Source organism: Sus scrofa, chromosome 13 (assembly GCF_000003025.6).
Source record: "Sus scrofa isolate TJ Tabasco breed Duroc chromosome 13, Sscrofa11.1, whole genome shotgun sequence".
NCBI classification, from domain to species: Eukaryota; Metazoa; Chordata; class Mammalia; order Artiodactyla; family Suidae; genus Sus; species Sus scrofa.
In genome coordinates this window covers 32,444,944-32,470,501 of record NC_010455.5, presented here as the reverse complement: position 1 = coordinate 32,470,501, position 25,558 = coordinate 32,444,944, and the positions used below count along the sequence as shown (strand labels likewise).

Genomic DNA, 25,558 nt, shown 5'->3' with positions numbered 1-25,558 from the left:
ATGATAACTTCCATTAGCTCTCATTAACATTAGCATAATGTTATGGGGTTCAGCATAAGAGAAGTTAAGTTTAAATGTTCTTCATAAGTAATACAATTCACCATTAATTCTAGTGTCTCCTGTATTTAAAATCATTCAAATTCCAGAGTTCCTGTTGTGGCTCAGTGGTTAATGAATCCAACTAGGAACCATGAGGTTGCAGGTTTGATCCCTGCCATTGCTCAGTGGGTTAAGGATCTGGTGTTGCCATGAGCTGTGGTGTAGATCACAGACTCGGCTCAGATCCCGCACTGCTGTGGCTCTGGCATAGGCTGGTGGCTACAGTTCCTATTAGACCCCTTGCCTGGGAACCTCCATATGCCGAGGGAGCTGCCCTAGAAAACGCAAAAAGACAAAAAAAAAAAAAAAAAAAAAAAAAAAAAAAAAATTTTCATTCAAATTCCAATAGTTACAACTTGCAGGAAGCCTCAGCAGATAACTCATGGGCTGAGTGCTAGGTATCTAAATCTATATACATGTTCTCTAATCAGAACATATCCAGCACTGAATACCACCATAAGGATTATCTTACCCTCTCAAGCTGAGAAGATGAACAAATATAGAGTAACCTACTGCACTAAGGTTCTTAGAAGTGAATTTTACATAGACTATTCTGTAAGTATATAAAGTAAGTATAAAAACCATTTTCATAGTGGTTATGAAAATCATCTTTGACCAAATAAAATTTTTATGAAAATAAGCTGTTAAAATAAATACAAAATCATTTTCTTCCAAGATATCTTCTTTTCATCCAAATCAGTCCCTGCAAAAGTTACGCTATATAAACTATATCTCCTTCGGGTCAAAGACCTTTAAAAACAGTATGTAATGACATATTTAAACTAAAATTAAGGTGAGGAAATATGATTTTAAATAATATATCTGTCAAAGATGAAAAATGTTCTGAAGAAAGTTTGGTTGTTTTTTTTTGCTTTTTAGGACCGCATCTGCACAGCATATGGAGGCTCCCAGGCTAAGGGTCCAACTGGAGCTGCAGTCGCTGGCCTACACCATAAGCCACAGCAACACCAGATCCAAGCCATGTCTGTGACCTACACCACAGCTCATGGCAACACCAGATCCTTGACCCACTGAGCAAGGTCAGGGATCAAATCTGTGTCCTCATGGATGCTGGTCAGATTCGTTTCCACTGAGCCACAATGGAAACTCCTGAAAAAAAGTATTAAGTGATGCAATAGAGCTAAAATTACCTAATATTTCCCAAGACTTACTGGCAACAGCATTACTTACAAAATAATTATCCTCAAATATAAGTAAAAAGGATAAATTTTAAAATGTTAAAGTACAAACCCACTAATTTAGACTAGGGATCTGCAATGTTTCCCATAAAAAATCAGACAGTAATTACATGAGGCTTTGCAGTTTGTTACAACTATTTGACTCTGCCATTGTAGCATGAAAGCAATCACAGACAATCTGTAAACAAATGATCATGGCAATGTTCTAATAAAACAAAAACAAGCTGCGAGTTGTAGTTTCTTGACCACTGATCCAGATCTTAATATTTTGAAAGGAAAAACATATCCAGCATCACCACACTGCTTTATTTTTATTTATTTACTTATTGCTTTTTAGGGCCACACCCGCAGCATATGAAGGTTCCCAGGCTAGGAGTCAAATCGGAGCTACAGCTGCCAGCCTATGCCACAGCTACAGCCACACAGGATCAGAGCCTCGTCTGTGACCTACACCACAGCTCATGGCAACGCCAGATCCTTGACCCACTGAGCAAGGCCAGGAATCGAACCTTCAATCTCGTGGTTTCTAGTTGGATTTGATTCTGTTGCACCACGATGGGAACACCTCACCACCACTGCTGTAAAGACTGTTAAGCAGAAAGTAAAGACCCCTTTGTTCATGAAACTAGCTTTACTAAATATCATATGGTGTTTGTTTGGGGTTTTTTTTTTTTGTCTTTTGGGGGCCTCAACAGCAGCATATGGAAGTTCCCAGGCTAGGGGTCAAATCAGAGCTAGAGCTGCCAACCTGCACCGCAGCCACAGCAATGCCAGATATGGGCTGAGTCTGTGACCTATACCGCAGCTCACTGCAATGCTGAATCCTTAACCCACTGAGTGAAGCCAGGGATCAAACTCAAGTCCTTGTGGATACTAGTCAGGTTTGTTACCACTGGGCCACAATGGTAACTCCCATGTGCATTTTTTAAACTTAATTCTCTACCTAAGTTTTTCATTGGAACACCAAGCTTCAGAACAATAAAACATCTGATCAATGTACACAATAAAATCCTGTAGACCGCCAATCCAAAAGAAAATTTATTAGTAACAGAAGTTTGAACTGGAGCATAAATATTTTTTAATGTTTAACTTTAAAAGTCAGATTTCTTTGCCATACACCAATTAAAGCCATTTTTTAAAAAATCACATTTCTATAGCACTGTATTAATTGTGAACACAATGCAAAAGTTTTCAGTATTTCTTTTTTTTTCTGTCTGGCAGCACTAACAGCCTGAGTTAAGTTCCCAGGCCAGGCACTGAACCTGTGCCACTGCAGTGACAACACCAGGTCCTTATCCTACTGGGTCACGGAGGAACTCCAATGCAAAAGTTTTTAAAATACTATCATCAGTGTTTATTATATTGGCTATAAAAAATTAACTCCCTACAAATCTAAAGTATAATCCATCTACAACTGAATGGTACCACCTTCTCCACTTATCTTTGTACCTAGTAACTCCTAAAATTGAAATGTAGCTTAGAAAACTGCACCAAGTAATTTTTCTTTCTCAGAACTATTTATGGTAGCTGAAATACCACATATGTCATAGGAAAGACACAGCTCTGGATTCTAGACATGAGTTACTGAACTTGATGAAACATTTATGTACATTTTTGCTAGCTTTCCTTATTAGTAAAGTTATGTATTACTTTGCTAAAAGAGAAAATATTTGTAAAAATTGGGAGGTTTTTTTTTAATGTTTAAACACTTGGCATGCTGGGTATTCAGTCTCACAATCACTTTAGAAATGACTAGAAATTCTCTTTTTTTTTCTGTCTTTTTGCCTTTTCTAGGGCCGCTTCTGCAGCATATGGAGGTTCCCAGACTAGGGGTCGAATCGGAGCTGTAGCCACCAGCCTGCACCAGAGCCACAGCAACACGGGATCCGAGCCACGTCTGCGACCTATACCATAACTCACAGCAACACCGGATCCTTAACCCACTGAGCAAGGCCAGGAATCAAACCCGCAACCTCATGGTTCCTAGTCGGATTCGTTAACCATTGAGCCATGACGGGAACTCCCATGACTAGAAATTCTTAAAACAGTTTCTACTTCTAAAAAATCAGAGCTATCTCTACATACAAAAAAAATACCCTTCTTTATGGCAGGCCACTATAGCTATACCAATAAAATACTGACATTTCATTAGTCAAATTTTAAGACTTACCGAAAAGGTCCTGTTCTGTTAGCAGATCGAGAATCCCCCCACATTTCTTTCTATGTCAAGAGGGCCCAATAAGTAGATCCTTTGCTACCAAACTCTGGTTATAGCAGTACCTGTACAAAACAAGCCACAAAAAATAAGTACACTGGAACACAAAGTAAAGACTAAACCAATTTCCTTTCACCTGACTTATTAGAGACCATATCAGCAGGGGTATTTTTGGTAGTCATTTTTAAACATTTATGTATTAATTTATAACAAGAAAAATACACTTTAAGTTTAAAATGTACACTCTAGGGCACAATCAACTTTTTAATGAACTAAGCAATATTCTTACACTGCTTACTAATTTTTCTAGCACTGGAGTTCCCGTCATGGCTCAGCAGAAACTAATCTAACTAGTATCCATTAGGACATAGATTTGATCCCTGGCCCTGCTCAGTGGGTTAAGGATCTGGCATTGTCGTGAGCTGTGGTGTTGGTTTCAGACTCAGCTCAGTAGTGTAGTGTAGTAGTAGCAGTAGTAGTGGTGGTGGTGGTGGTGGTGTAGTGTGGTGTAGGTTGCTGTGACTGTGGCGTAGGCCAGCAGCTACAGCTCTGATTCAACCTCTAGCCTGGGAACCTCCATATACAGATGGTGCAGCACTAAAAAGCAAACAAAAAAACAAAACAAAAAAAAATTCCCAGCACCCATTCTACCTTTCTTCTTGGAAAGAGCACCTTAGCATAAACATCACTCTCAGGCCATGAGACTGATCCTAAACTATTCAGCCTGGCCAATCAGAATAGTCTATTACCCTCAACACAGTGATCGCTTTGAAGACAGATGAGTAACCTAAGTCAGATGGAGAAGTCATTGCAGGACCTGTGCTTCAGCTACTAAAAAAGAGGCAAACTTTCATGACCTTGGATTTGACAATGGTTTCTTAATATGGCATCAAAAGCACAAGCAAAGAAAAAAATAAAATAGACTTCAAAAAAATTGAAAACTTTTGTGCATAAAAGTACACTATCAAGAGTGAAAACCACCCACATGTCAGAAAACAGCAGATTAGGAAATTCCAAAGCTTCATTCCTCCACAAAAACTTCAAAAAAGAAGAGTCTGAACCAACTTTGCTGAAGCTTTAGAAAACAGTCAAAGCTTTATAACAACCAATCAAAAAAAGCTATCCTCAAAATGACAGGAAAGTTTTGTGTTTTCACTTATCCCCGCCACCCTCTCTGTCTAGCATGACAAGTGGTTTTGATCTTGAAGCAGTGGAAGCCCAGTTCCCAGCTCTTCTCCACAAAGGGAAACCTGATTTGCAAATAATTTTGTACATCTGTTCAAATCTCTATGGGGTCATATTTGAAGGACTGATGCAAGGTAACTGTCTCTATTTTACCTAACTCAGAACTCTGAGGAGAAAGCAGCAGGCACTGCTAATAAAGGCTACAAAGCAGACTACAGACCTGGAGAAAAATGAGTGACAACACTTTGGGAAATTAGGACATTCCAAGGCAACATGTACATGGGAAAATTTAGACTGCCACAAGCTGAGCCAGGTATGACATATGATCAGACAAGACCTGAGAAGACTTTAAACTTTCATCTCAGGCTGATCTCTAGGCTCAGAGCAAGCCCAGGGGTGCACCAGCACAGAATCAACCTGCAAAAGCAAAGAGAGGTGGTTATTCTGTTCTTCTCTTGTTTTTGTTGGTGTGGTTTTTTTGGTTTGGTTGGGTTTTTTGGGGTTTTTTTTTTTTTGGCCACACCCACAGCATATGAGAGTTCCTGGGCCAGGGATAGAATCCAAGCAGTAGCTACAAACTGTATCACAGCTATGGAAACACTGAATCCTTAACCCACTGAGCCAGGCTAGGAATTGAACTTGTACTTTCACAGCAACCCGAGCCACTGAAGCTGAATCCTTAACCCACTGCACCACAGTAAGAACTCCAGGTGTGTTTTGATTGTCTTTGTTTATCTGTCTGAGTTCCTGGCTTTCAAGGAAATTTTGGTTAACACATTAGATGAACAATGGCTAAAAGAACAGAGTCAGAAATCACACATAACAAGAAATAGTCTTTGAAAAAAGAGATTAGCAAAAAATTCTTTATCTAGGAAAACTCTCCTTCAAAAATCAAGGAGAGGAGTTCCCATCGTGGCGCAGTGGTTAACGAATCCGACCAGGAACTATGAGGTTGCGGATTAGATCCCTGACCTTGCTCAGTGGGTTGGGGATCCGGCATTGCCGTGAGCTGTGGTGTAGGTTGTAGACACGGATCGGATCCCGCGTTGCTGTGGCTCTGGCGTAGGCTGGCAGCTACAGCTCCAATTCGACCCCTAGCCTGCGAACCTCCATATGCCATGGGAGCGGCCCAAGAAATGGCAAAAAGACAAAAAAAAAAATCAAGGAGAAGAGGGGAGTTTCTGTTGTGGCTCAGCAGTAATGCATCCAACTAATATCCACAAGGATGCATGTTCAACACCTGGCCTTTCTCAGTGTGTCAAGGATCTGGCGTTGCTGCAAGCTGTGTTATAGGTCGCAGTTGAGGCTCGGATATGGAGTTTGTGGCTGTGGCTGTGGCGTAGGCCAGCAGCTATAGCTCTGATTCAACCCCTAGCCTGGGAACATCCATATGCTGCACCCACAACCCTAAAAAAAAAAAAAGAGGAAGAAATTAAGATATTTTCTGGAGTTCCAGTTGTAGCTCAGTAGAAATGAATCTGACTAGTATCCATGAGGACGCAGGTTCGATCCCTGGCCTCCCTCAGTGGGTTAAAAACCCAGCGTTGCCGTGAGCTGTGGTGTAGGCTGCAGACTCAGTTTGGATCCCAAGTTGCTCTGTCTGCGACGTAGGCCAGTGGCTAAAGCTCCAATTAGACCTCTAGCCTGGAAACCTCCATATGCCTCAGGTGCGGCCCTAAAAAGACAAAAAAAAAAAAAAAAAAAAGATGTTTTCTGATAAGCAAAAGCAGAGGGAATCTGTTACCACTAGATGGGCCCTGCAAAAAATGCTAAAAGAAAGGACATTAAACATTAACTTGAAGTCACATGAAGAAACAAAGATCTCCACTAAATACGAAAACAAGAGTAACTATAAATGCTACAAAAGCCTAAAAAAAATTATTAATCTAGGTTAATGGGACACAATTTATAAAGATGTCATCTGTAATATCAATAACAGGGAAGGAAGGAACTGTACAGAAGCAGAGTTTCTGTATGCTATTGAACTCAAGTTGTTATACATTCAAATTAAATTGTTATAACTATACAATATTAAATGTCTATCAACAGAGGAATGGATAAAGAAGATGTGGTACAGGAGTTCCCATCATGGCGCAGTGGTTAACAAATCCGACTAGGAACCATGAGGTTGCGGGTTCGATCCCTGGCCTCGCTCAGTGGGTTAAGGATCTGGCATTGCCGTGAGCTGTGGTGTAGGTCAAAGACGTGGCTCGGATCCCATGTTGCTGTGGCTCTGGCATAGGCTGGCAGCAACAGCTCCAATTCGACCCCTAGCCTGGGAACCTCCATATGCCGTGGGTGTGGCTCTAAAAGGACAAAAAACAAAAAGAAGATGTGGTACATATATACCAAGCAATACTACTCAGTCATAAAAAAAGAATGAAATAGTGCCTTTTGCAGCAACATGGATGTACCTAGAGACTATCACACTAAATGAGGTTAGACAGTGAAAGACAACATCACATGATATCACTTACATGTGTAATCTTAAAAAATGGACACAAATGCACTTATTTGGAGAACAGAAACAGACTCACGGGCTTTGAAAAATTTATGGTTACCAAAGGAGACAAGTCAGGGGAGGAGGAATGGACTGGGAATTTGAGATTGGCATATGCACGCTGAGGTATGAATGACTGGCCAATGGGGACAAGTTGTATCACACAGAGAACTCTACCCAATATCTTGTGATAATCTATGTGGAAAAAGAATCTGAAAGAGAACAGACGTGTGTATAACTGAATCACTTCGTTGTATAGCAGAAATTATCACAACATTGTAGATCAACTACACTTCAATAAAACATTAAAAATTAAAACACAGACAAAATTAATAGACATTGGTTTAAAAATTAATTGTATAATGTTAAATGTAATTCCCACGGCAGCCACAAAGAAAATATCTTTAGAATATACACTTTCCTTTTTTTTTTTTTGTCTTTTTGCTATTTTTTGTGGCCACTCCCGTGGCATATGGAGGTTCCCAGGCTAGGGGTCGAATCGGAGCTGTAGCCACTGGCCTACGCCAGAGCCACAGCAACGCGGGATCCGAGCCGCGTCTGCAACCTACACCACAGCTCACGGCAACACCGGATCGTTAACCCACTGAGCAGGGGCAGGGATCGAACCCACAACCTCATGGTTCCTAGTCGGATTCGTTAACCGCTGCGCCACGACGGGAACTCCTAGAATATATACTTAAGAAATGAGAAGGAAATCAAAACATTTCACTACAAAAAAAAAAAAAAATCAACAAAATAAGCATGTTTAAACTCTTCTTCTCAAAAGACAAGACTGGCAGAATAGATAAAAAAACATAATCCAGGAGTTTCCGTTGTGGTGCAACGGGAACAGTGGCGTCTCTACAGCACTAGGACACAGGTTTGATCATTAGCCAGGGACAGTAGGTTAAAGGATCTGGTGTTGCTGCAACTGCAACTCAAATCTGATCCCTAGACTAGGTACTCCAGGGGTGCCAAAAAAGGGGAAAAAAAAAACCCATAATCCAACTATATGCTATCTACAGTAACCCACTTTAGATCCAAAGACACACATGGGTTGAAAGTGCAAAGACAGAAAAGAAATATTCCACGAAAATAGTAACCAATTAAGAGCTGGGTAGCTGTACTAATATCAGACAAAATAGACTAAATTTAAAAAGGTACAGGAGTTCCCGTCGTGGCGCAGTGGTTAACGAATCCGACTAGGAACCATGAGGTTGCGGGTTCGGTCCCTGCCCTTGCTCAGTGGGTTAACGATCCGGCGTTGCCGTGCGCTGTGGTGTAGGTTGCAGACGCGGCTTGGATCCCGAGTTGCTGTGGCTCTGGCGTAGGCCGGTGGCTACAGCTCCGATTCAACCCCTAGCCTGGAACCTCCATATGCCGCGGAAGCGGCCCAAGAGATAGCAACAACAACAACAAAAGACAAAAGACAAAAAAAAAAAACAAAACAAAAACAAAACAAAACAAAAAAAAACAAATAAAAAGGTACAAAAGATAAAGAAGGACATTATATATTAATTTAAAGTTTAAAAAAAAGAGCTCCTGGGAGTTTCCATTGTGGTTCAGCAGGTTAAGAACACAACAAAGTGTCTGTGAGAATTCGGGTGTGATCCTTGGCCTTGATCAGTGGGTTAAGGATCCAGCATCGCCTCAAGCTGTAGTATAAGTCACAGATGCAGCTTTGATCCAGTGTTACCATGGCTGTGGCGTAAGCCTGCAACTGCAGCTTATATATATATATAATACACACACACACCAAGATAAATAATCATAAATATTAGCACCTAATTACAGACCCTCAAAATATATGAAGCAAAAACTGAAAGAACTAAAGGGAGAAGTAAATAGTGAATTGATTGACCAGACAGAATATAAATAAGGAAACAGAGGAGTTCCTGTTGTGGCTCAGTGTTAATGAACCTGACTAGTATCCACAAGGACATGCGTTTGATCCCTGGCTCCACTCAATGGGTTAAGGATCCTGCATTGCTGTGGCTGTGGTGTACATGGGCAGCTGCAGTTCCAATTCAACCCCTAGCCTGGGAACTTCTGCACACCAAGGATGCAGCCCTAAAAAAAAGATACACACAAAAAATTAACTCAAATGAATCAAACCTAAATGTTTTAAGAAGTGAAACTATAAAATTCTTATAACAGGCATAAATCTTCATGATGATGGATTAGGAAATGGTTTCTTGAATAAGATGAATACCAAAAGCACATGCAACAGAAGGAAAGAGATAAATTGGATATCATCAAAATTTTAAATTCTGTGTTTTTGGGGTTTTGTTTTTTCATTTTTGGCCACCCCATGGCATATGGCGCTCCCAGGCCAGGGATCAGATCCCAGCCACAATCATGACCTAAGCCACACCTACCACAATGCCAGAGTCTTAATCGTCTGTGCCAGACCACGGATTGAAGCCACATCCCAGCACTCCAGAGATGCTGCTGATCCTGTTGCACCACAGCGGAAGCTCCTAAAATTCTGTTTTAAAGGACACCATTAAGAACATGAAAAGACAGCCCACAGAATGGGAGAAAACTTGTGCAAATTATATATTTGATAAGGGACCTATATCTAGAATATATAAAGAAACATTTTATAACTCAATAATAAAAATACAACTTAATTTTAGGGAGTTCCCGTTGTGGCGCAATGGTGAACGAATCCGACTAGGAACCATGAGGTTGCAGGTTCGATCTCTGCCATTGCTCAGTGGGTTAACGATCCGGCGTTGCCGTGAGCTGTGGTGTAGGTTGCAGACGCGGCTCGGATCCCACGTTGCTGTGGCTCTGGCATAGGCCGGTGGCTACAGCTCCGATTCGACCCCTAGCATGGGAACCTCCATATGCCGTGGGAAGTGGCCCTAGAAAAGGCAAAAAGACAAAAACAAACAAACAAAAAAAAAACAACTCAATTTTAAAAATGGGCAAGGGTGGAGTTCCCGTTGTGGCTCAGTGGTTAAGGAAACTGACTAGGATCCATGAGGATTCGGGTTCAATCCCGGGCCTCACTCAGTGGGTGAAGGATCTGGCGTTGCCATGAGCTGTGGTGTAGGTCTCAGATGCAGCTCGGATCCCACGTTGCTGTGGCTGTGGCATAGGCTGGCAACTGTAGCTACGATTCAACCCCTAGCCTGGGAACTTCCATATGCCACAGGTGCTCCCACCAAAACAAAGGCAAAAAAAAAAAAAAAGTGAAAAATGAAAATAAGAGATACTAAAACATTAATTTCATATACAACTGTGGCTGGCAGTGAACATGCAAGTGCGAAGCAGAAAGCCTGACACCTCAACAGCCCAGATCACACTCCCAACAGACACTACACAGCAACGAATAGAAGGGCCCCAGTGTGGTAAGTTCTGAAGACTAGGATATAAGTCCAGGTGAAGCTGCTGCAGGTACAGAACTCTGCAGTAGTATCAAGCAGTCAAATGAGAGTTTTAAAGGTTGAAGTGAAAAATGATTCCATAGCAGTATCAGCTGAAGGGAGTCAGCTGGTCCTGAGGGATGGCAAGCCTCACATTAAGTTATAGCTGCACTCTTAGTGATGCCCTTCTCACTAATTCCTTTAGTTTTCAGCTTTACAATCACAATAAGCCCCAGAACATAAAGACTTTGGTTTCCTGAAAACGAATCAATGGGTATGGGAATAAAGCCTCCCCATTGTAGGTCAGCAGCTCTTAAGGTTGGAACTATGATGTCAGTTAATTGTTTTCAAGCCTCCTCTGCCTTTTATTTATTTATTTTTTATTTATTTATTTATTTTTTTAAAGGCTGCGCCTACAGCATATGGAAGTTCCTAGGCTAGGGGTCAAATTGCAGCTGCAGCAACACCAGGTCCAAGCCACATCTGCAACCTATGCTGCAGCTTGTGGCAATGCCGGATCCTTAAGCCACTGAGCAAGTACAGGGACTGAACCCACATCCTCACAGACACTATGTCAGGTTCTTAACCGACTGAGTCATAACGGAAACTCCAATTTTGTGAGGCTTTAATTTTAGCAATTCTAGTGGGAATGTATTAGTATCTCATTGTGGCTTTAACCTGTTTTCCTTATGACTAATGATAGTGAGCATTTGTCAGATACATGTGGCAAATATTTACTCCCTGTTCTACAGTTTGACCATTCATTTTTTAATAGTATCTTTTGAAGAACAGGTATTAATTTTTTTTTTTTTTTTTTTTTTGTCTTTTGTTTTTTGTCTTTTGCTGCTGCTGTTGTTGTTGCTATTTCTTGGGCCGCTCCCGTGGCATATGGAGGTTCCCAGGCGAGGGGTTGAATCGGAGCTGTAGCCACCGGCCTACGCCAGAGCCACAACAACGCGGGATCCGAGCCGCGTCCGCAATGTACACCACAGCTCACGGCAACGCCGGATCGTTAACCCGCTGAGCAAGGGCAGGGATCGAACCTGCAACCTCATGGTTCCTAGTCGGATTCATTAACCACTGCGCCACGACGGGAACTCCAAGAACAGGTATTAATTTTAATCTTTTTCGTTATGGTTAATGTTTTCTGGATCTTTTATAGAAGTCTTTGCTGATGCCAAACTCAAAAAAATTTCTCTTGTGTTTTATTTATTTATTTTCTTTTGTCTTTTTAGGGCCTCACCCACGGCACATGGAAGTTCCCAGGCTAGGAGTCCAATCAGAGCTACAGCTGATGGCCTACGCCACAGCCACAGCAACACCAGATCCGAGCCACATCTGTACCTACACCACAGCTCACAGCAATGCTGGATTCTTAACCCACTGAACCAGGCCAGCGAGCAAAACCGAGTCCTCACAGATGCTAGACGGGTTTGTTAACCTCTGAGACACGACAGGAACTCCATGTTTTCTTTTAATTTTTGTAATTTTTTTTAATATAATGATTTTTATTTTTTTCCATTATAGCTGGTTTACAGTATTCTGTCAATTTTCTACTGTACAGCATGGTGACCCAGTTACGCATACATGTATACACTTTTTTTCTCACGTTATCATGCTCCATCTTAAGTGACTAGACATAGTTCCCTATTTATTTTATTTTATTTTTATCTTTTTGTCTTTTCAGGGCCACACATGCAGCACACGGAGGCTCCCAGGCTAGGGGTCTAATCGGAGCAGTTGCTGCAGGCCTATGCCGAGCCACAGCAACACCAGATCCGAGCCAAATCTTCGACCTACACCACAGCTCATGGCAATGCTGGACCCTTAACCCACTGAGAGAGGCCAGGAACCGAACCTGCAACCTCGTGGTTCCTAGTCGGATTTGTTTCCGCTGAGCCATGACGGGAACTCCCTATTTTTTTTTTTTTTCCTCTTTTTAGGGCCACACCTGCAGCATATGGAGGTTCCCAGGCTAGGGGTCCAATCAGAGCCACAGCTGCCGGCCTACGCCAGAGTCATAGCAATGCAGGATCCAACCTGTGCCTGCAACCTACACCACAGCTCACGGCAACACCAGATCCTTAACCCACTGAGCAAAATCAGGGATAGAACCTGGGTCCTCATGGATGCTAGTGGGGTTCATTAACCGCTGAGCCACAACGGGAACTCCATTTAGAAGCTTTGTATAGTTCTAGCCTCTGCATTTATATAGATTCATTTTTTTTTAATCAGATCTTAATACTATGCCAAATCTCCATTTGACTATGTAGACTCATTTTTTCTTTTTTCTGTGGGGTTTTTTCTTTTTTTCTTTTTTTTTGGACATACCTGCAGCATGCAGAAGTTCCTGGGCCAGAGATCAAACCCACGTCACAGCTGAAACCAGAGCCACAGCAGTGACTACACCAGTGTAGTTTTTGTTTTGTTTTGTTTTTTAATCTTTTTAGGGCTGCACCAACAACATACAGAGATTCCCAGGCTAGGGGTCGAATCGGAGCTGTAGCTGCCAGCCTACACCACAGTCACAGCAACATGGGATCTGAGCCACGTCTGCAATCTCTACACCCCAGCTGATGGCAATACCAGATCCTTAACCCACTGATCGAGGCCAGGGATCGAACCTGCGTCCTCATGGATGCTAGTCATATTCGTTGCAGCTGAACCACAACAGGAATTCCCTAGATCCATTTTTAATTAGCTTTTTTTTTTTCTTTTTTGGCCATCCCTCAGTATATGGAGTCCCAGGCCACAGATCGATCCAAGTCTTGGCATCTGTGGCAATACCAGATCCTTAAGCCATTGTACCTGACTGCGGATCAAACCTGTGTCCCAGCACCCCAAAGACAATGAGATCCTGTTGCACCACAGGGGAAACACCTGGTTTGTTTTTTTAATACTAGCCATCCTAATGGGTATAAAGTGGCATCTCACTGTGGTTTTGATTTGCATTTCCCTAATCATTAATGATGTTGGGCATCTTTTCATGTGCTTATTGGCCACTTGTATATCCTTTTTTGGAAAAATGTATACTCAAGTCCTTCGCCCATTTTTTAATTCAGGTTGTTTTTGCTGCTGTTGAGTTTTCTGTATATCCTAGATATTAATCCCATATCACACAGGTGACTTACAAGTATCTTCTCCTATTCTATGGGTTGCCTTTTTGCTCTGTTGATAGTGCTCTTTGAACACAAAAGTTTTTAATTTTGCTGAATTCCAATTTGTCTATTTTTCCTTTTGTTGATTATGCGCTTGGTGTCATATCTTCTAAGAGACCATTGTCAAATCCATTGCATAAAGCTTTCCGTCTATGCTTCCTTCTAAGAGTTCTTCAGTTTTAATTCTTACATTCAGAAGATTCAATTTTTTTTTTTCTTTTTTCTTTTTATGGCTGCACCTGCAGCATATAGAAGTTCCCAGGCTACGGGTCGAATCAGAGCTGCTGCTGCCAGCCTATGACACAGCCACAGCCACACCAGATCCAAGGTGCATCTGCTACCTTCACTGCAGCTTGCAAGCAACACCAGATCTTTAACCCACTGAGGGAGAGCAGGGATTGAACCCGCATCCTCAGAGACAATATCAGGTACCTAACCCACTGAGCCACAAAGGGAATGCCCAAGATTGATTCTTTGTGTGTGTGTGTGTGTGGTAAGTTGCTTTTAAAAATCCAAATAACTTTGTTATAATAATATTTTATACAAAACGGTAATTGTGCAATAGTTATCAGGAAAGTTGAATACAATAACAAGTACGTAGGCTTGGGAATAGTTTTCAAATTTGCAGCAGATACCAAAGAAATCCTGCATAATTTATAGTTGTTCAAGTGAACACAAGAAAAACACTAGTTCAATTTCTATGAGCTATCAAGAGGATAAAGAGAAAAAGCCCTTCTATCTCAAATCAATCTGGTTTTGAATGGCATGTTTTCAACATAAAATAAAGACATAAAAAACAGACAACAACATGGATGGACCTAGAAATTATCATGCTAAGTGAAGTCAGCCATACAATGAAACATCAACATCAAATGCTTTCACTGACATGTGGAACCTGAAAAAAAGACAGAAAGAACTTCTGTGCAGAACAGATATTGACTCACAGACTTTGAAAAACTTATGGTCTCCAAAGGAGACAGTTTGGGGGATGGGGGGATGCGCTGGGGTTGTGGGATGGAAATCCTATAAAATTGGATTGTGATGATCATTGTACAACAACAAATGTAATAAATTCATTGAGTAATTTAAAAAAAAGACAAAATATACCTTCCCATTCTAAAACATTTCCTTTTAGTCCATATGTACTTAAATAATCTTGTATTAAGTTTATACTGCAACTTTCGGTGATCAAAGTAAATCCATCCTGGCAGAGTGTTCTAAGAGGTCAATAGCAGCAGGAGTAGGAGCATAATACAGGACTTTCACTGTTACTTCCAGAGTCTATAAAATCCCAATGCTATTGCCAGGCAAGTAAACACTGAGGCTGCAAGATAACAAATTGCCTCAAGCTTGTCCAAGATTCATTCTTTTTTTTTTTTTTTTTGTCTTTTTGCCTTTTCTAGGGCCGCTCCCGCGGTATATGGAGGTTCCCAGGCTAGGGGTCTAATCGGAGCTGTAGCCACCAGCCTATGCCAGAGCCACAGCAACGCTGGATCCAAGCCGTGTCTGCAACCTACACCACAGCTCACGGCACTGAGCAAGGCCAGGGATCGAACCTGCAACCTCATGGTTCCTAGTCAGATTCGTTAACCACTGCGCCACGACGGGAACTCCTCAAGATTCATTCTTAAAAGTGTTTTTTTTTTTTTTGGCCACCCGAGGCATATGGAGTGCCTGGCCCAGGGATCAGATCCAAGCCAATCACAACCTATGCCATAGTTGTAGCAACACTACATCTTTAACCCACTGTGCTGGCTGGGAAATAGAACCTGTGTCCCTGCACTCCAGAAAATGCCACCAATCTCACTGTGCCACAGCAGGAACTCCAAGAATAGTATTTATGGAAGGCAAAGTTCTGCATGTTGATTACTTTTTCTTTTTTTTTTGCTTTTTAGGGCAGCACCCACATGGCATGTGGAGGTTCACAGGCTAGGGGTCCAATCAGAGCTACAGCTGCCAGCCTATGCCACAGCCACAGCAACGAGGGATCCGAGCCACGTCTTTGACCTACACCACAGCTCACAGCAATGCCAGATCCTTAACCACTGAGCAAGGCCAGGGACACAACCCACATCCTCATGGATCCTAGTCTGGTTCATTAACCACTGAGCCACGACGGGAACTCCATACTGATTACTTTAAAAATATACATGCCCAGGAGTTCCCGTCGTGGCTCTGTGGTTAACAAATCCGACTAGGAACCATGAGGTTGAGGGTTCCATTCCTGGCCTTGCTCAGTGGGTTAAGGATCCAGTGTTGCCGTGAGCTGTGGTGTAGGTACAGACATGGCTCAGATCCCGCACTGCTGTGGCTCTGGTGTAGGCCAGCAGCTACAGCTCCGATTAGACCCCTAGCCTGGGAACCTCCATATGCCGCACGTACAGCCCTGGAAAAAACAAAACAAAAAAAAAATGTATATGCACACACACATATATATATACATGCCCACATTCTCTCTGGAATGCTTTTGTGTACCCGCAGACTAAAGACTGTAGTTTGAAGGATATGCCCTTGCTCTATCACTCAACTCTTTCTTTCTTTCTTTTCTTTTTTTTTTTTTTTTTTTTTGGCTGCACCCAAGGCATGCAGAAGTTCCCAGGCGAGGGATCAAACTGGAGACACAGCAGCGATAACAATGAATCCTTAACCACTAGGCCACCAGGGTACTCCTTTAACTCCTCTTTGAGCTATATTATCACTATGCTATTTCCTTTTTGTTTGTAAACTATTCAATTCTCGCTCATGCAAAACACACACTTTTAAATATTAGTTCAGGAGTTTCTGTCATGGTGCAGTGGAACCGAATCCATGAGGAACCACAAGGATGTGGGTTCGATCCCTGTCCTCACTCAGTGGGTTAAGGATCTGGAGTTGCTGTGAGCTGTGGTGCAGGTCACAGACACGACTCAGATCCTGCAGTTCCGTGGCTGTGGTGTAGGCCGGCAGCTGTAGCTCCGATTCGACCCCTAGCCTGGAAACCTCCATGTCACAGGTGCGGCCCTAAAAAGACAAAAAAAAAAAAAAAAAAAATCCAACTACAGAAGCTTGGGCCTCTGCAGAGGCACATGTCAGATCCCTGGCCCAGTGCAGTAGATTACAGGATCCAGCACTGTCCTATCTGTGGCATAGGTCTCAGCTACGGCCTAGAGTCAATCCCTGGCCCAGTAACTTGCAGATGCCTCGGGTACAGCCATAAAAAATATGCAAAAATAAAAAAATACCTTTTTTTAAAGGTAGTTATACACAAACCATGAGGATTTCACCAGAAACCAAACTGGCTGTCTGGCACCTTAATCTTAAATTTCCTTGCCTCTAGAACTGTGAGAAATTTCTATTGTTTAAGTCACCCCGTCTATAGTATTTTGTTATAACAGTCCAAGCTAAGACACTGAGCAATCTTGTCTTTTTTTTTCCCATTACTAGAGCTAGAGCCCGCCTATACCACAGCCATAGCAACAAAGTATCCAAGCCTCGTCTGTGACCTACACCACAGCTCATGGTAAGGCCAGATCCTTAACCCACTGGGCGAGGCCAGGGATTGAACTCACAACTTCATGATTCCTGGTGGGATTCATTTCCGCTGCACCACAATGGGAACGCCAGACATCCGGCAATCTTATCCATTCCCAATTTAACCACCATAACTACCAGCTCTATGATTATAATTTCCACGTCTCCATCTTCAGTTTAGACCTCCCTATAAAAGTACAAATGCCTGCAAGAAACTGCCACTTGACTATCCTATGGGAATCTCAAGCTCTTGTACAAATTAGACTTTATTACTATAGGGAGACATTTAAATACTTCATTAGAGTTTGGTGTTTTTTTTTAATGAATAGAAATTTTCCAGTCTTTAAATATACTTATATCCTGGTCCCTTACACCAGCAAATTACAGTCAGGGTCCTAGTTTAAAAGTGAGTTTTGTGGGAGTTCCCTTGTGGTACAGCAGATTGCTGTGACCAGTATTGTAACTGCAGTGACTTGTGTCACTGCTGTGGCATGGGTTTGATCCTTAGCCCAGGAACTTCCATATGTAGATGTGGCAAAAAAAAAAAAAAAAAAAAAGGCAAGCAAATCAGTGGATACTAGGACTTGCAGTCATAGTGGGAAGTGAGGATTAACAACAAACAAGAACTAGGGAATTTTTTTTTTTTTTGCTTTTTAGGGCTGCACCTGCAGCATATTAAAGTTCTCAGGGAGTTCCCGTCGTGGTGCAGTGGTTAACGAATCCGACTAGGAACCATGAGGTTGTGGGTTCAGTCCCTGCCCTTGCTCAGAGGGTTAACGATCCGGCGTTGCCGTGAGCTGTGGTGTAGGTTGCAGACGCAGCTCAGATCCTGCGTTGCTGTGGCTCTGGTGTAGGCCAGTGGCTACAGCTCTGATTCAACCCCTAGCCTGGGAACCTCCATATGCCGCAGGAGCGGCCCAAAGAAATAGCAAAAAGACAAAAAGAAAAAAAAAAAAGTTCTCAGGCTAGGGTTTGAATTGGAGCTGCAGCTGCCAGCCTAAGACACAGTCACAGCAACGTGGGATCCAAGCTGAGTCTGCAGCCTACACCACAGCTCTCGGCAACACTGGATCCTTAACCCACTGAGTGAGGCCAGGGATCAAACCATGTCCTCATGGATACTAGTCAGGTTCGTCACTTCTGAGCCATGATGGGAACTCTAGGGAATGTTTTGAGATGTTGGAAATACTCTAAATCTGAATAGTGATGATGATTGCTTCAAAATGAACACTCAGAATAAGTGAATTTTTTATAGAGTTCCTGTCGTGGCACAGCAGAAACGAATCCAACTAGGAACCATGAGGTTTCGAGTTTGATCCCTGGCCTTGCTCAGTGGGTTAAGGATCCTGCGTTGCTGTGGCTGTGGTATAGGCCGGCAGCTGTAGCTCCAATTAGACCCCTAGCCTGGGAACCTCCATATGCTGTGGGTGTGGCCCTAAAAGGACAAAAAAGACCAAAAAAAAAAAAAATATATATATATATATATATACATATTTGTAAATTATGCCTCCAAAAAGTCTTGAAAATTTTTAAAGCAAGAATGCATTAAATATTATTACTACTGCTGTGTTGCTCAAATGTTTGAAATCATAACAACATCAAGTTAGGAAAGACTTTTCTGTCTATTCCTACTCTCTGAAACATGATAATAAAGGCAAGCTGACTCTGCCACTGTTACACATCTGACATAGGTTCTCTCATTTAATCATTCCAGGTCCTCTATGGGATAAGATCTGTCACTAGTCCCACTTTATGAAACTGAGGCTCGAATAGGTTGAGAGACTTGTCCACAGCAAAATAACTACTGTGAGAAAAAGCCAATATGCAAACTCAAGACCATGTGATTCCAGAAGCACCTGGTATGACACACAAGATGGGCAGCATCTGTGCAGCACCAGGACACGGGTTCAGTCCCTGGACCCGCAGAGTGTGTTAAAAGATCTGATATTGCCACAGCTGCAGCGTATGACTCAACTGCGGCTCAGATCCAAGCTGTGGACAGGGAACTCCATATGCCTCTGAGCAGCCAAAAAAGAAAAAAAGAAAAGACTATCTGAATCTGAAGCCCATCTTAAAATTCATATGAAATTTCAAAGGACACTGAATAGCCTTGAAAAAGAACACAGTTGGAGGAGTCAAACTTCCCAATTTCAAAACTTACTATAAAGCTACAGTAATCAAAACAGTGTGGAACTGATACAAGGACAGAGAGAGAACAGTGCAACAGAGAACCCAAAAATAAGAGCTCCCAGCGTGGTTCAGTGGTAATGAATCCTACTAGTATCCATGAGAATGCAGATTCGATCCCTAGCCTTGTTCAGTGGGTTAAGGACCTGGCATTGCCATAAGCTATGGTGTAGGTAGCATACGAGGCTCAGACCTGACATTGCTGTGCTGTTGTAGACTGGCAGCTACAGCTCTGATTCGACCCCTAGCCTGGGATCTTCCATATGCTGCAGGTGTGGCCCTAAAAAAGGAAAACAAAAAACAAAAACAAAAAAAAACCTCACATACATAGTCAAGTATTTTTTTTTCTTCTTGGCCATTCCTGTGGCATGTAGAAATTCTTGGGCCAGGAATCAAACACGCACCACAGGAGTTCCCATCATAGCTCAGCACACAGGTTCCTAGTATCCATGAAGACTCAGGTTCAATCCCTGGCCTTGCTCAGTGTTGCCATGAGCTGTGGTATAGGTCACACATGTGACTCAGATCCAGCGTTGCTGTGGCTGTGGTGTAGGCCAGCAGCTGCAACTGATTTAACCCCTAGCCTGGGAATTTCCATATGCCACAGGTGCATCCCTAAAAAGAGAAAAACAAACAAAAACCCATACACTACAGTTGCAACCCAAACTGCTATGGTGACAACACCAGATCCTTAACCTGCTGCACCACAGGGAAATCCTCAGGTGGTTTTCAACAAGGGTGCCAAAACCATTCAATGTGGAAAACACAGTCTTTTCAATAAATGGTCATAGGAAAACTGGATATCCGCATGCAAAAGAGAATGAAGTGGGACTCTTATTCAACACGATATACAAAAGTTATCTCAAAAAAGGATTAAAGACCTAAACTTAAGATCTCAAACACTAAACTCTCAGAAGAAACAGAGGGGAAGCTTCATGCACTGGATTTGGCAATGACCTCTTGGATATGAAACCAAAAGCAGAGTTAACAAAAACACAGACAAACTGGAGTTCATCCAAATTAAAAAGTTTTGTGCTTCAAAGAACACTGTCAACATAGTAAAAGGGCAACTCGCAAATGGGAGAAAATATGTGCAAACCACATATTAACATCCAGAATATACAGAAAATCTCTAAAACTCAACAACAAAAGATAACCTGATTCAGGAGTTCCCTGATAGCTCAGTAGGTTAAAGATCCAGCGTTGTCACTACTGTGGCTCAGATTGCTACTGTGGAGCAGGTTTGATCCCTGGCCCAAGAACTTCTGCATGCCATGGGTACAGCCAAAATAAATAAATAAATAAATAAATAGGACAACCTGATTCAAAAATGGGCAAAGAATTTGAACAGACATTTCTTCAACAAAAACATACAAATGGTCAATAAGCACATAAAAAGATGCACAAGAGCATTAACAATTAAGGAAATACAAATCAAAACCAGGAGAAACCACTTCATATCCAGATGCCTATTAAACAAAATAAAAACAAACAAAAAAACCTAACAGAGGCTGGTGAAGATGTGAAGAAATATGAACCCTGTGCATTGTTGATGGGCATGCAAAATGGTACAGCCACTGTGTAAAACATATGACAGTTCCCCTCAAAATTAAAAAAAGAATTACCATATGCTCCAACAATTCTAGTTATAAACCCCAAGGAAATGAAAGCATGTTCACTGCTATATTATTCACAATAGCCAAAATGTGGAAGCAACCCAGTATCCATCAACAGATGAAAAAATAAGCATAATATACACATACATACTATGGAATATTGTTCAGTCTCAAAAAGGAATGAAATTAGGATAGATGCTGTAACATGGATGAACCTTAGAGACATTCTGCTAAGTAAAATAAGCCACTCATGAAAGATCAAATGTATAATTTCTGATTCTAGTTATTTTCTATTTAGGACAGACAAATTCATAAGAGATGGAAAACAAAATGGTGGTTGCCAGGGACTGGGGGAGGGAAGAATGGGAGTTAGTGTTTAATGGGTGCAGAGGTTGAATATGGAAAGATGAAAAAGTTTAGAAGCTGGACAGTAATGATGGTTGCACAACAATGTGAAAGTACTTAATACCACTGAAGTGTTCACTTAAAAATGGTTAAAATAGGGTGTTCCCTGGTAGTTCAGTAGTTAGGACTCAGTGGTTTCACCACTACAGCCGGGTTCCATCCCTGGTCTGGGAACTGAGATCCCACATCAGGCTGCTGCAGCTGCAGCCAAAAAAATTTTTTAAAAAGGTTAAAATGGATAAAAAGGGAGAGATTACTTTACACCCACTCTGGTGGCTACTGCGAAAAAACAGAAAATAACACATGTTGAGATGTGAAGAAGTCAGAACCTTTGCGTATTACTGGTGGAAATGTAAAATGACGCAACTGCTATGGAAAACAGTATGGTGGTTCCTCAAAGAGAATAATCATATGACCCACTTCTAGGTATATGTCCAAAGATACTGAAAGCAGGGACATGAAGAGATATTTGTACACCCATATTCACAGCAGCATTATTCACAAGAGCCAAAAGATGTCTAGCCAACGGTCAAATAAGTGAACAGATAAACAAAATGTGGTCTATACACACCAACTCAGCCTTAAAAGGGAATGAAGACATCAATTACATCTGAATTTTTTTAAAAATTATATTAAAAAAAGGAATGATGTTTGGATACATGCTATGATAAGAACGGACCTTAATAACATTACTTTAACTGAAATAAAGAACAAATATTGAATGATTCCACTTACAATCATACAAATATTATATGATTCCACTTACAATCTAGGGTACCTAGAACAGGCAAATTCAGAGACAAAATATAGAGGTTACCAGAGGCTAGATGGAGGGGGCAATGGGAATTACTTCCTTAATGGCTAGAGTTTCTATATAGGGTGATGAAAAAGTTTTAGAAATAGATAGTGGTGATGGTTTCATTACATTGTGAATGTAATTAATGCACTGCATTTTACACAACAAAATGGTTTAAGTGGCAAGTTTTGCTGTATGTAACAAAACATATTTATCACAACTTTGTAAAAAAAAGAGTAATGTAATACATGAAAAACCACCAAATTAAACACCTTAAATGGTTTGTGAATTACATCTCAACAAAACTATTTTTTTAAAAAGGTAACAATGGTGGCTAACATTTAACTTTCTGCACACCAGGCACTGTTCTAAAGGGATTACATAAACCTCACAACAACCTATAAGGTGGCTACATTTTTTTAATCACTGCACCTGGAGCATATGGAAGTTGCTAGGCTAGGGGTTGGATCAGATCTGCAGCTGCCAGCCTACATATACCACAGCCACAGCAACCCAGAGCAGCCCAGATCCGAGCTGCATCTGTAATATACTATGCAGCTTGTGGCAACACCAGATTGTTAACACACTGAGCAAGGCCAGGGATGGAACCTGCATCCTCATGGATGCTATCAGGTTCTTGCTGAGCCACAAATGAACTCTGAGGTAGCGACATTTCTAAACCTCAATTTACATATGAGGAACTTGAAGTTAGGTAATTTGTCCAATGTCATTCATTTAGTGGAGGAGCCAGGGGTTCAAACCCTATCCAAAGCTCCTGCAATTACCCACTCTGTTTTACTGAGTACCACAACGTGACAGGGTTAAAAGGTACCCAATAGATACCCCAGTAACTAAGTGAATGAGATGAACAACTACTCTAGAAATCTAGCAGACGAATTAATTCTAGGAGTTACCATCGTGGCTCAGCGGTTAACAACCCAACCAGGATCCATGAGGACTCAGGTTCCATCCCTAGCCTCGCTTAGTGGGTTAGAGATCCAGCATTGCAGTGAGCTGTGGTGTGGGTTGCAGAGGAGGCTCAGATCCCAGAGTTGCTGTGGCTCTGGTATAGGCTGGCGGCTACAGCTCCGATTGGATCCCTAGCCTAGGAACCTCCATTCGTCGAGGGTGCAGCCCTAAAAAGATGAAGAGACAAAAAAAAAATTAATTCTGGGAGTTCCGGTCATGGCTCAGTGGTTAATGAATCCGACTAGGAACCATGAGGTATCGGGTTCCATTCCTGGCCTTGCTCAGTGGGTTAAGGATCCGGCGTTGCCGTGAGCTGTGGTGTAGGTCGCAGACGCGGCTCGGATCCCACGTTGCTGTGGCTCTGGTGCAGGCCAGTGGCTAAAGCTTCAATTCGACCCCTAGCCTGGGAACGTCCATATGCCGAGGGAGCGGCCCAAGAAATGGCAAAAAGATCAAAAAAAAAAAAAATTAATTCAAAGTACTTGGTATACAGCTAAAAGAGTCCAGGATTTTTGATCTTTAAAATTTCAAAACTTTCCAAGAGCTTTAATCTTAATACAACTCTGAATCAGATTATTAACATATCAGTTTATCCATTTAAACACTGGCAGAAAAGTATAACCTTGCTCATGTACCCTTAATAAGACTGGAGAGTTCACTTAGTAACCTCTCCATTGACAATTCTCCTATGAAAGTACAAAAAACTAGGCTCCTGGGAGTTCCCATTGTGGCACAGCAGAAACAAATCCTGCTAGTATCCATGAGGATGCAGGTTCCATCCCTGGCCTTGCTCAGTGGGTCAGGGATTCAGCCTTTCGGTGAGCTGTGGTGTAGATCACAGATGTAGTTTGGATCCCAAGTTGCTGTGGCTATGGTGTAAGCCGGCAGCTGTAGCTGATTGGACCCCTAGCCTGGGAACTTCCATATGCAGCAGGTGCAGCCCTAAAAAGCAAAAAAAAAAAAAAAACTAAAACTAGGCTCCTAAAGTAAATCCAACTCTGATAACAGAGTTCTATAAAGAAGGGTGCTAAAGATGTGCAGAAACAGAGACCTAGTACCTATCCTATAAGTTAGGTGCCTAGTTAGATGCTAGTTAGTCAGGCAATGTTCAGATCCAATTTTTGTGTTTCACCAAAACCGTAACACATCATTAGTTAACTTTAGACATTGCCAGTCCCACCCTTATCAGTTCTTGATACTGCTCCCTATAGTCCTCACAAGCTTGCTAATGTTTACATTATTAAACCATTCACACTGGTGGCACTACTCAACAGGAAACTGAAAACTAACAAACCTAGGGCACAATCCAGAGTTCAGAAAATAAATCAGGTGACCAGGTGCATCAGTCTACAGAACTCCACCTAGATCCCGAAACTCTGACCTTCACATGCAAACCTGGAATATGCAAAAACACAATTACCCTTACAGTTTATGTACCCTACAAAACGAGGCCTTTTCTAAAAAATGCACACCCAGAGTTGAGCTCAGTAGCACAACGTCAATTCTAAAGTTTACAGAAAAACGGATTTACAATGCCAAAAGCAATTTAAAGAGTAAATACGAGAAAACACCCCTCTCCTCCCACATTCGACCAACGGGCACAGGACCCACCAGACCACTCCCCAGCCTCCAGGTTCTACAGCCCCGCGCGCTGGGCAGCGAACTCTCGCGCTCTGTGGCCTAGCTGAACCCATTCGTGTCTATCCAGGTAGGGTTAAGGTTACGTGCTAGGGGCAAGAAAGGCTCCTTCTCGAGCGATGCCTCAAAACTGGATCGGATTCCTCCAAAAGCAGGGAAAAAGAGAAAGATAGGGCCGCCTGCAGCTCCACAGACTGAGAGCACCGAACGGGACCCACGCGCCTGCCCCAGACCCCGCAGCTGGCCGCCCCGAGACAGGACCGGTAATTCTACCGACGCGCCGCTCCGCCCCGGGCCCGCGACCGTTCCGGGGCGTTCCTCCCGTGGGCGGCGCCTCCCTCACCACACCGCCACTTGGCTCTCTTCTTCCTGGCGAGGCCGCGGCCGCCCCGCGACACCGAAGCCGCAGCTTCCAGGCCGCGCGGGCCCGCGACGTCCAGAGCGGCCTGGCAGGCCGGCTCCCTCCCCGTAGGCTCTGGCACGCCCTCTCTACTGCCCCAAGCCCTTACCGAGGCAGCGCGGCCTCCGCGGCCCGCTCCTCCTAATCCTCAGCCGCCGCCACCGACCCAGCGTCGCGGAGACTGGAACTTCCTCGGAGCCGGGCCGCTGCCTCCACAAAGGCGCCGCCGCCTTCAGCGCTCTGCCCGCCGGGAGATGGAGTACAGCTGCTGGTCGCGCCGACTCCACTCCCGCCGTGCCCCGCGCGG

At 42.6% G+C, this 25,558-nt stretch overlaps 1 protein-coding gene across 9 annotated transcripts in view; it reads right to left on the bottom strand.

Annotated features, from left to right (window-relative positions):
• The window catches only part of RBM6 (RNA binding motif protein 6), a 124,875-nt gene extending 99,317 nt beyond the window's left edge, over positions 1–25,558 (bottom strand). For 2 of the 9 annotated variants that reach the window (XM_013981726.2, XM_013981727.2), the window contains exon 1: positions 25,361–25,544. Coding sequence is in view for 2 of the 9 variants with exons in the window: in XM_005669583.3 (XP_005669640.1) it covers positions 3,469–3,512 (44 nt within the window). In the remaining 7 variants the exon portion in view is untranslated. Of the gene's footprint in view, positions 1–3,468; positions 3,579–9,576; positions 9,687–25,360 lie in introns of all 9 variants that reach the window. The other 7 variants (XM_005669583.3, XM_021068800.1, XM_021068796.1 and 4 more) reach the window with 7 other exon arrangements.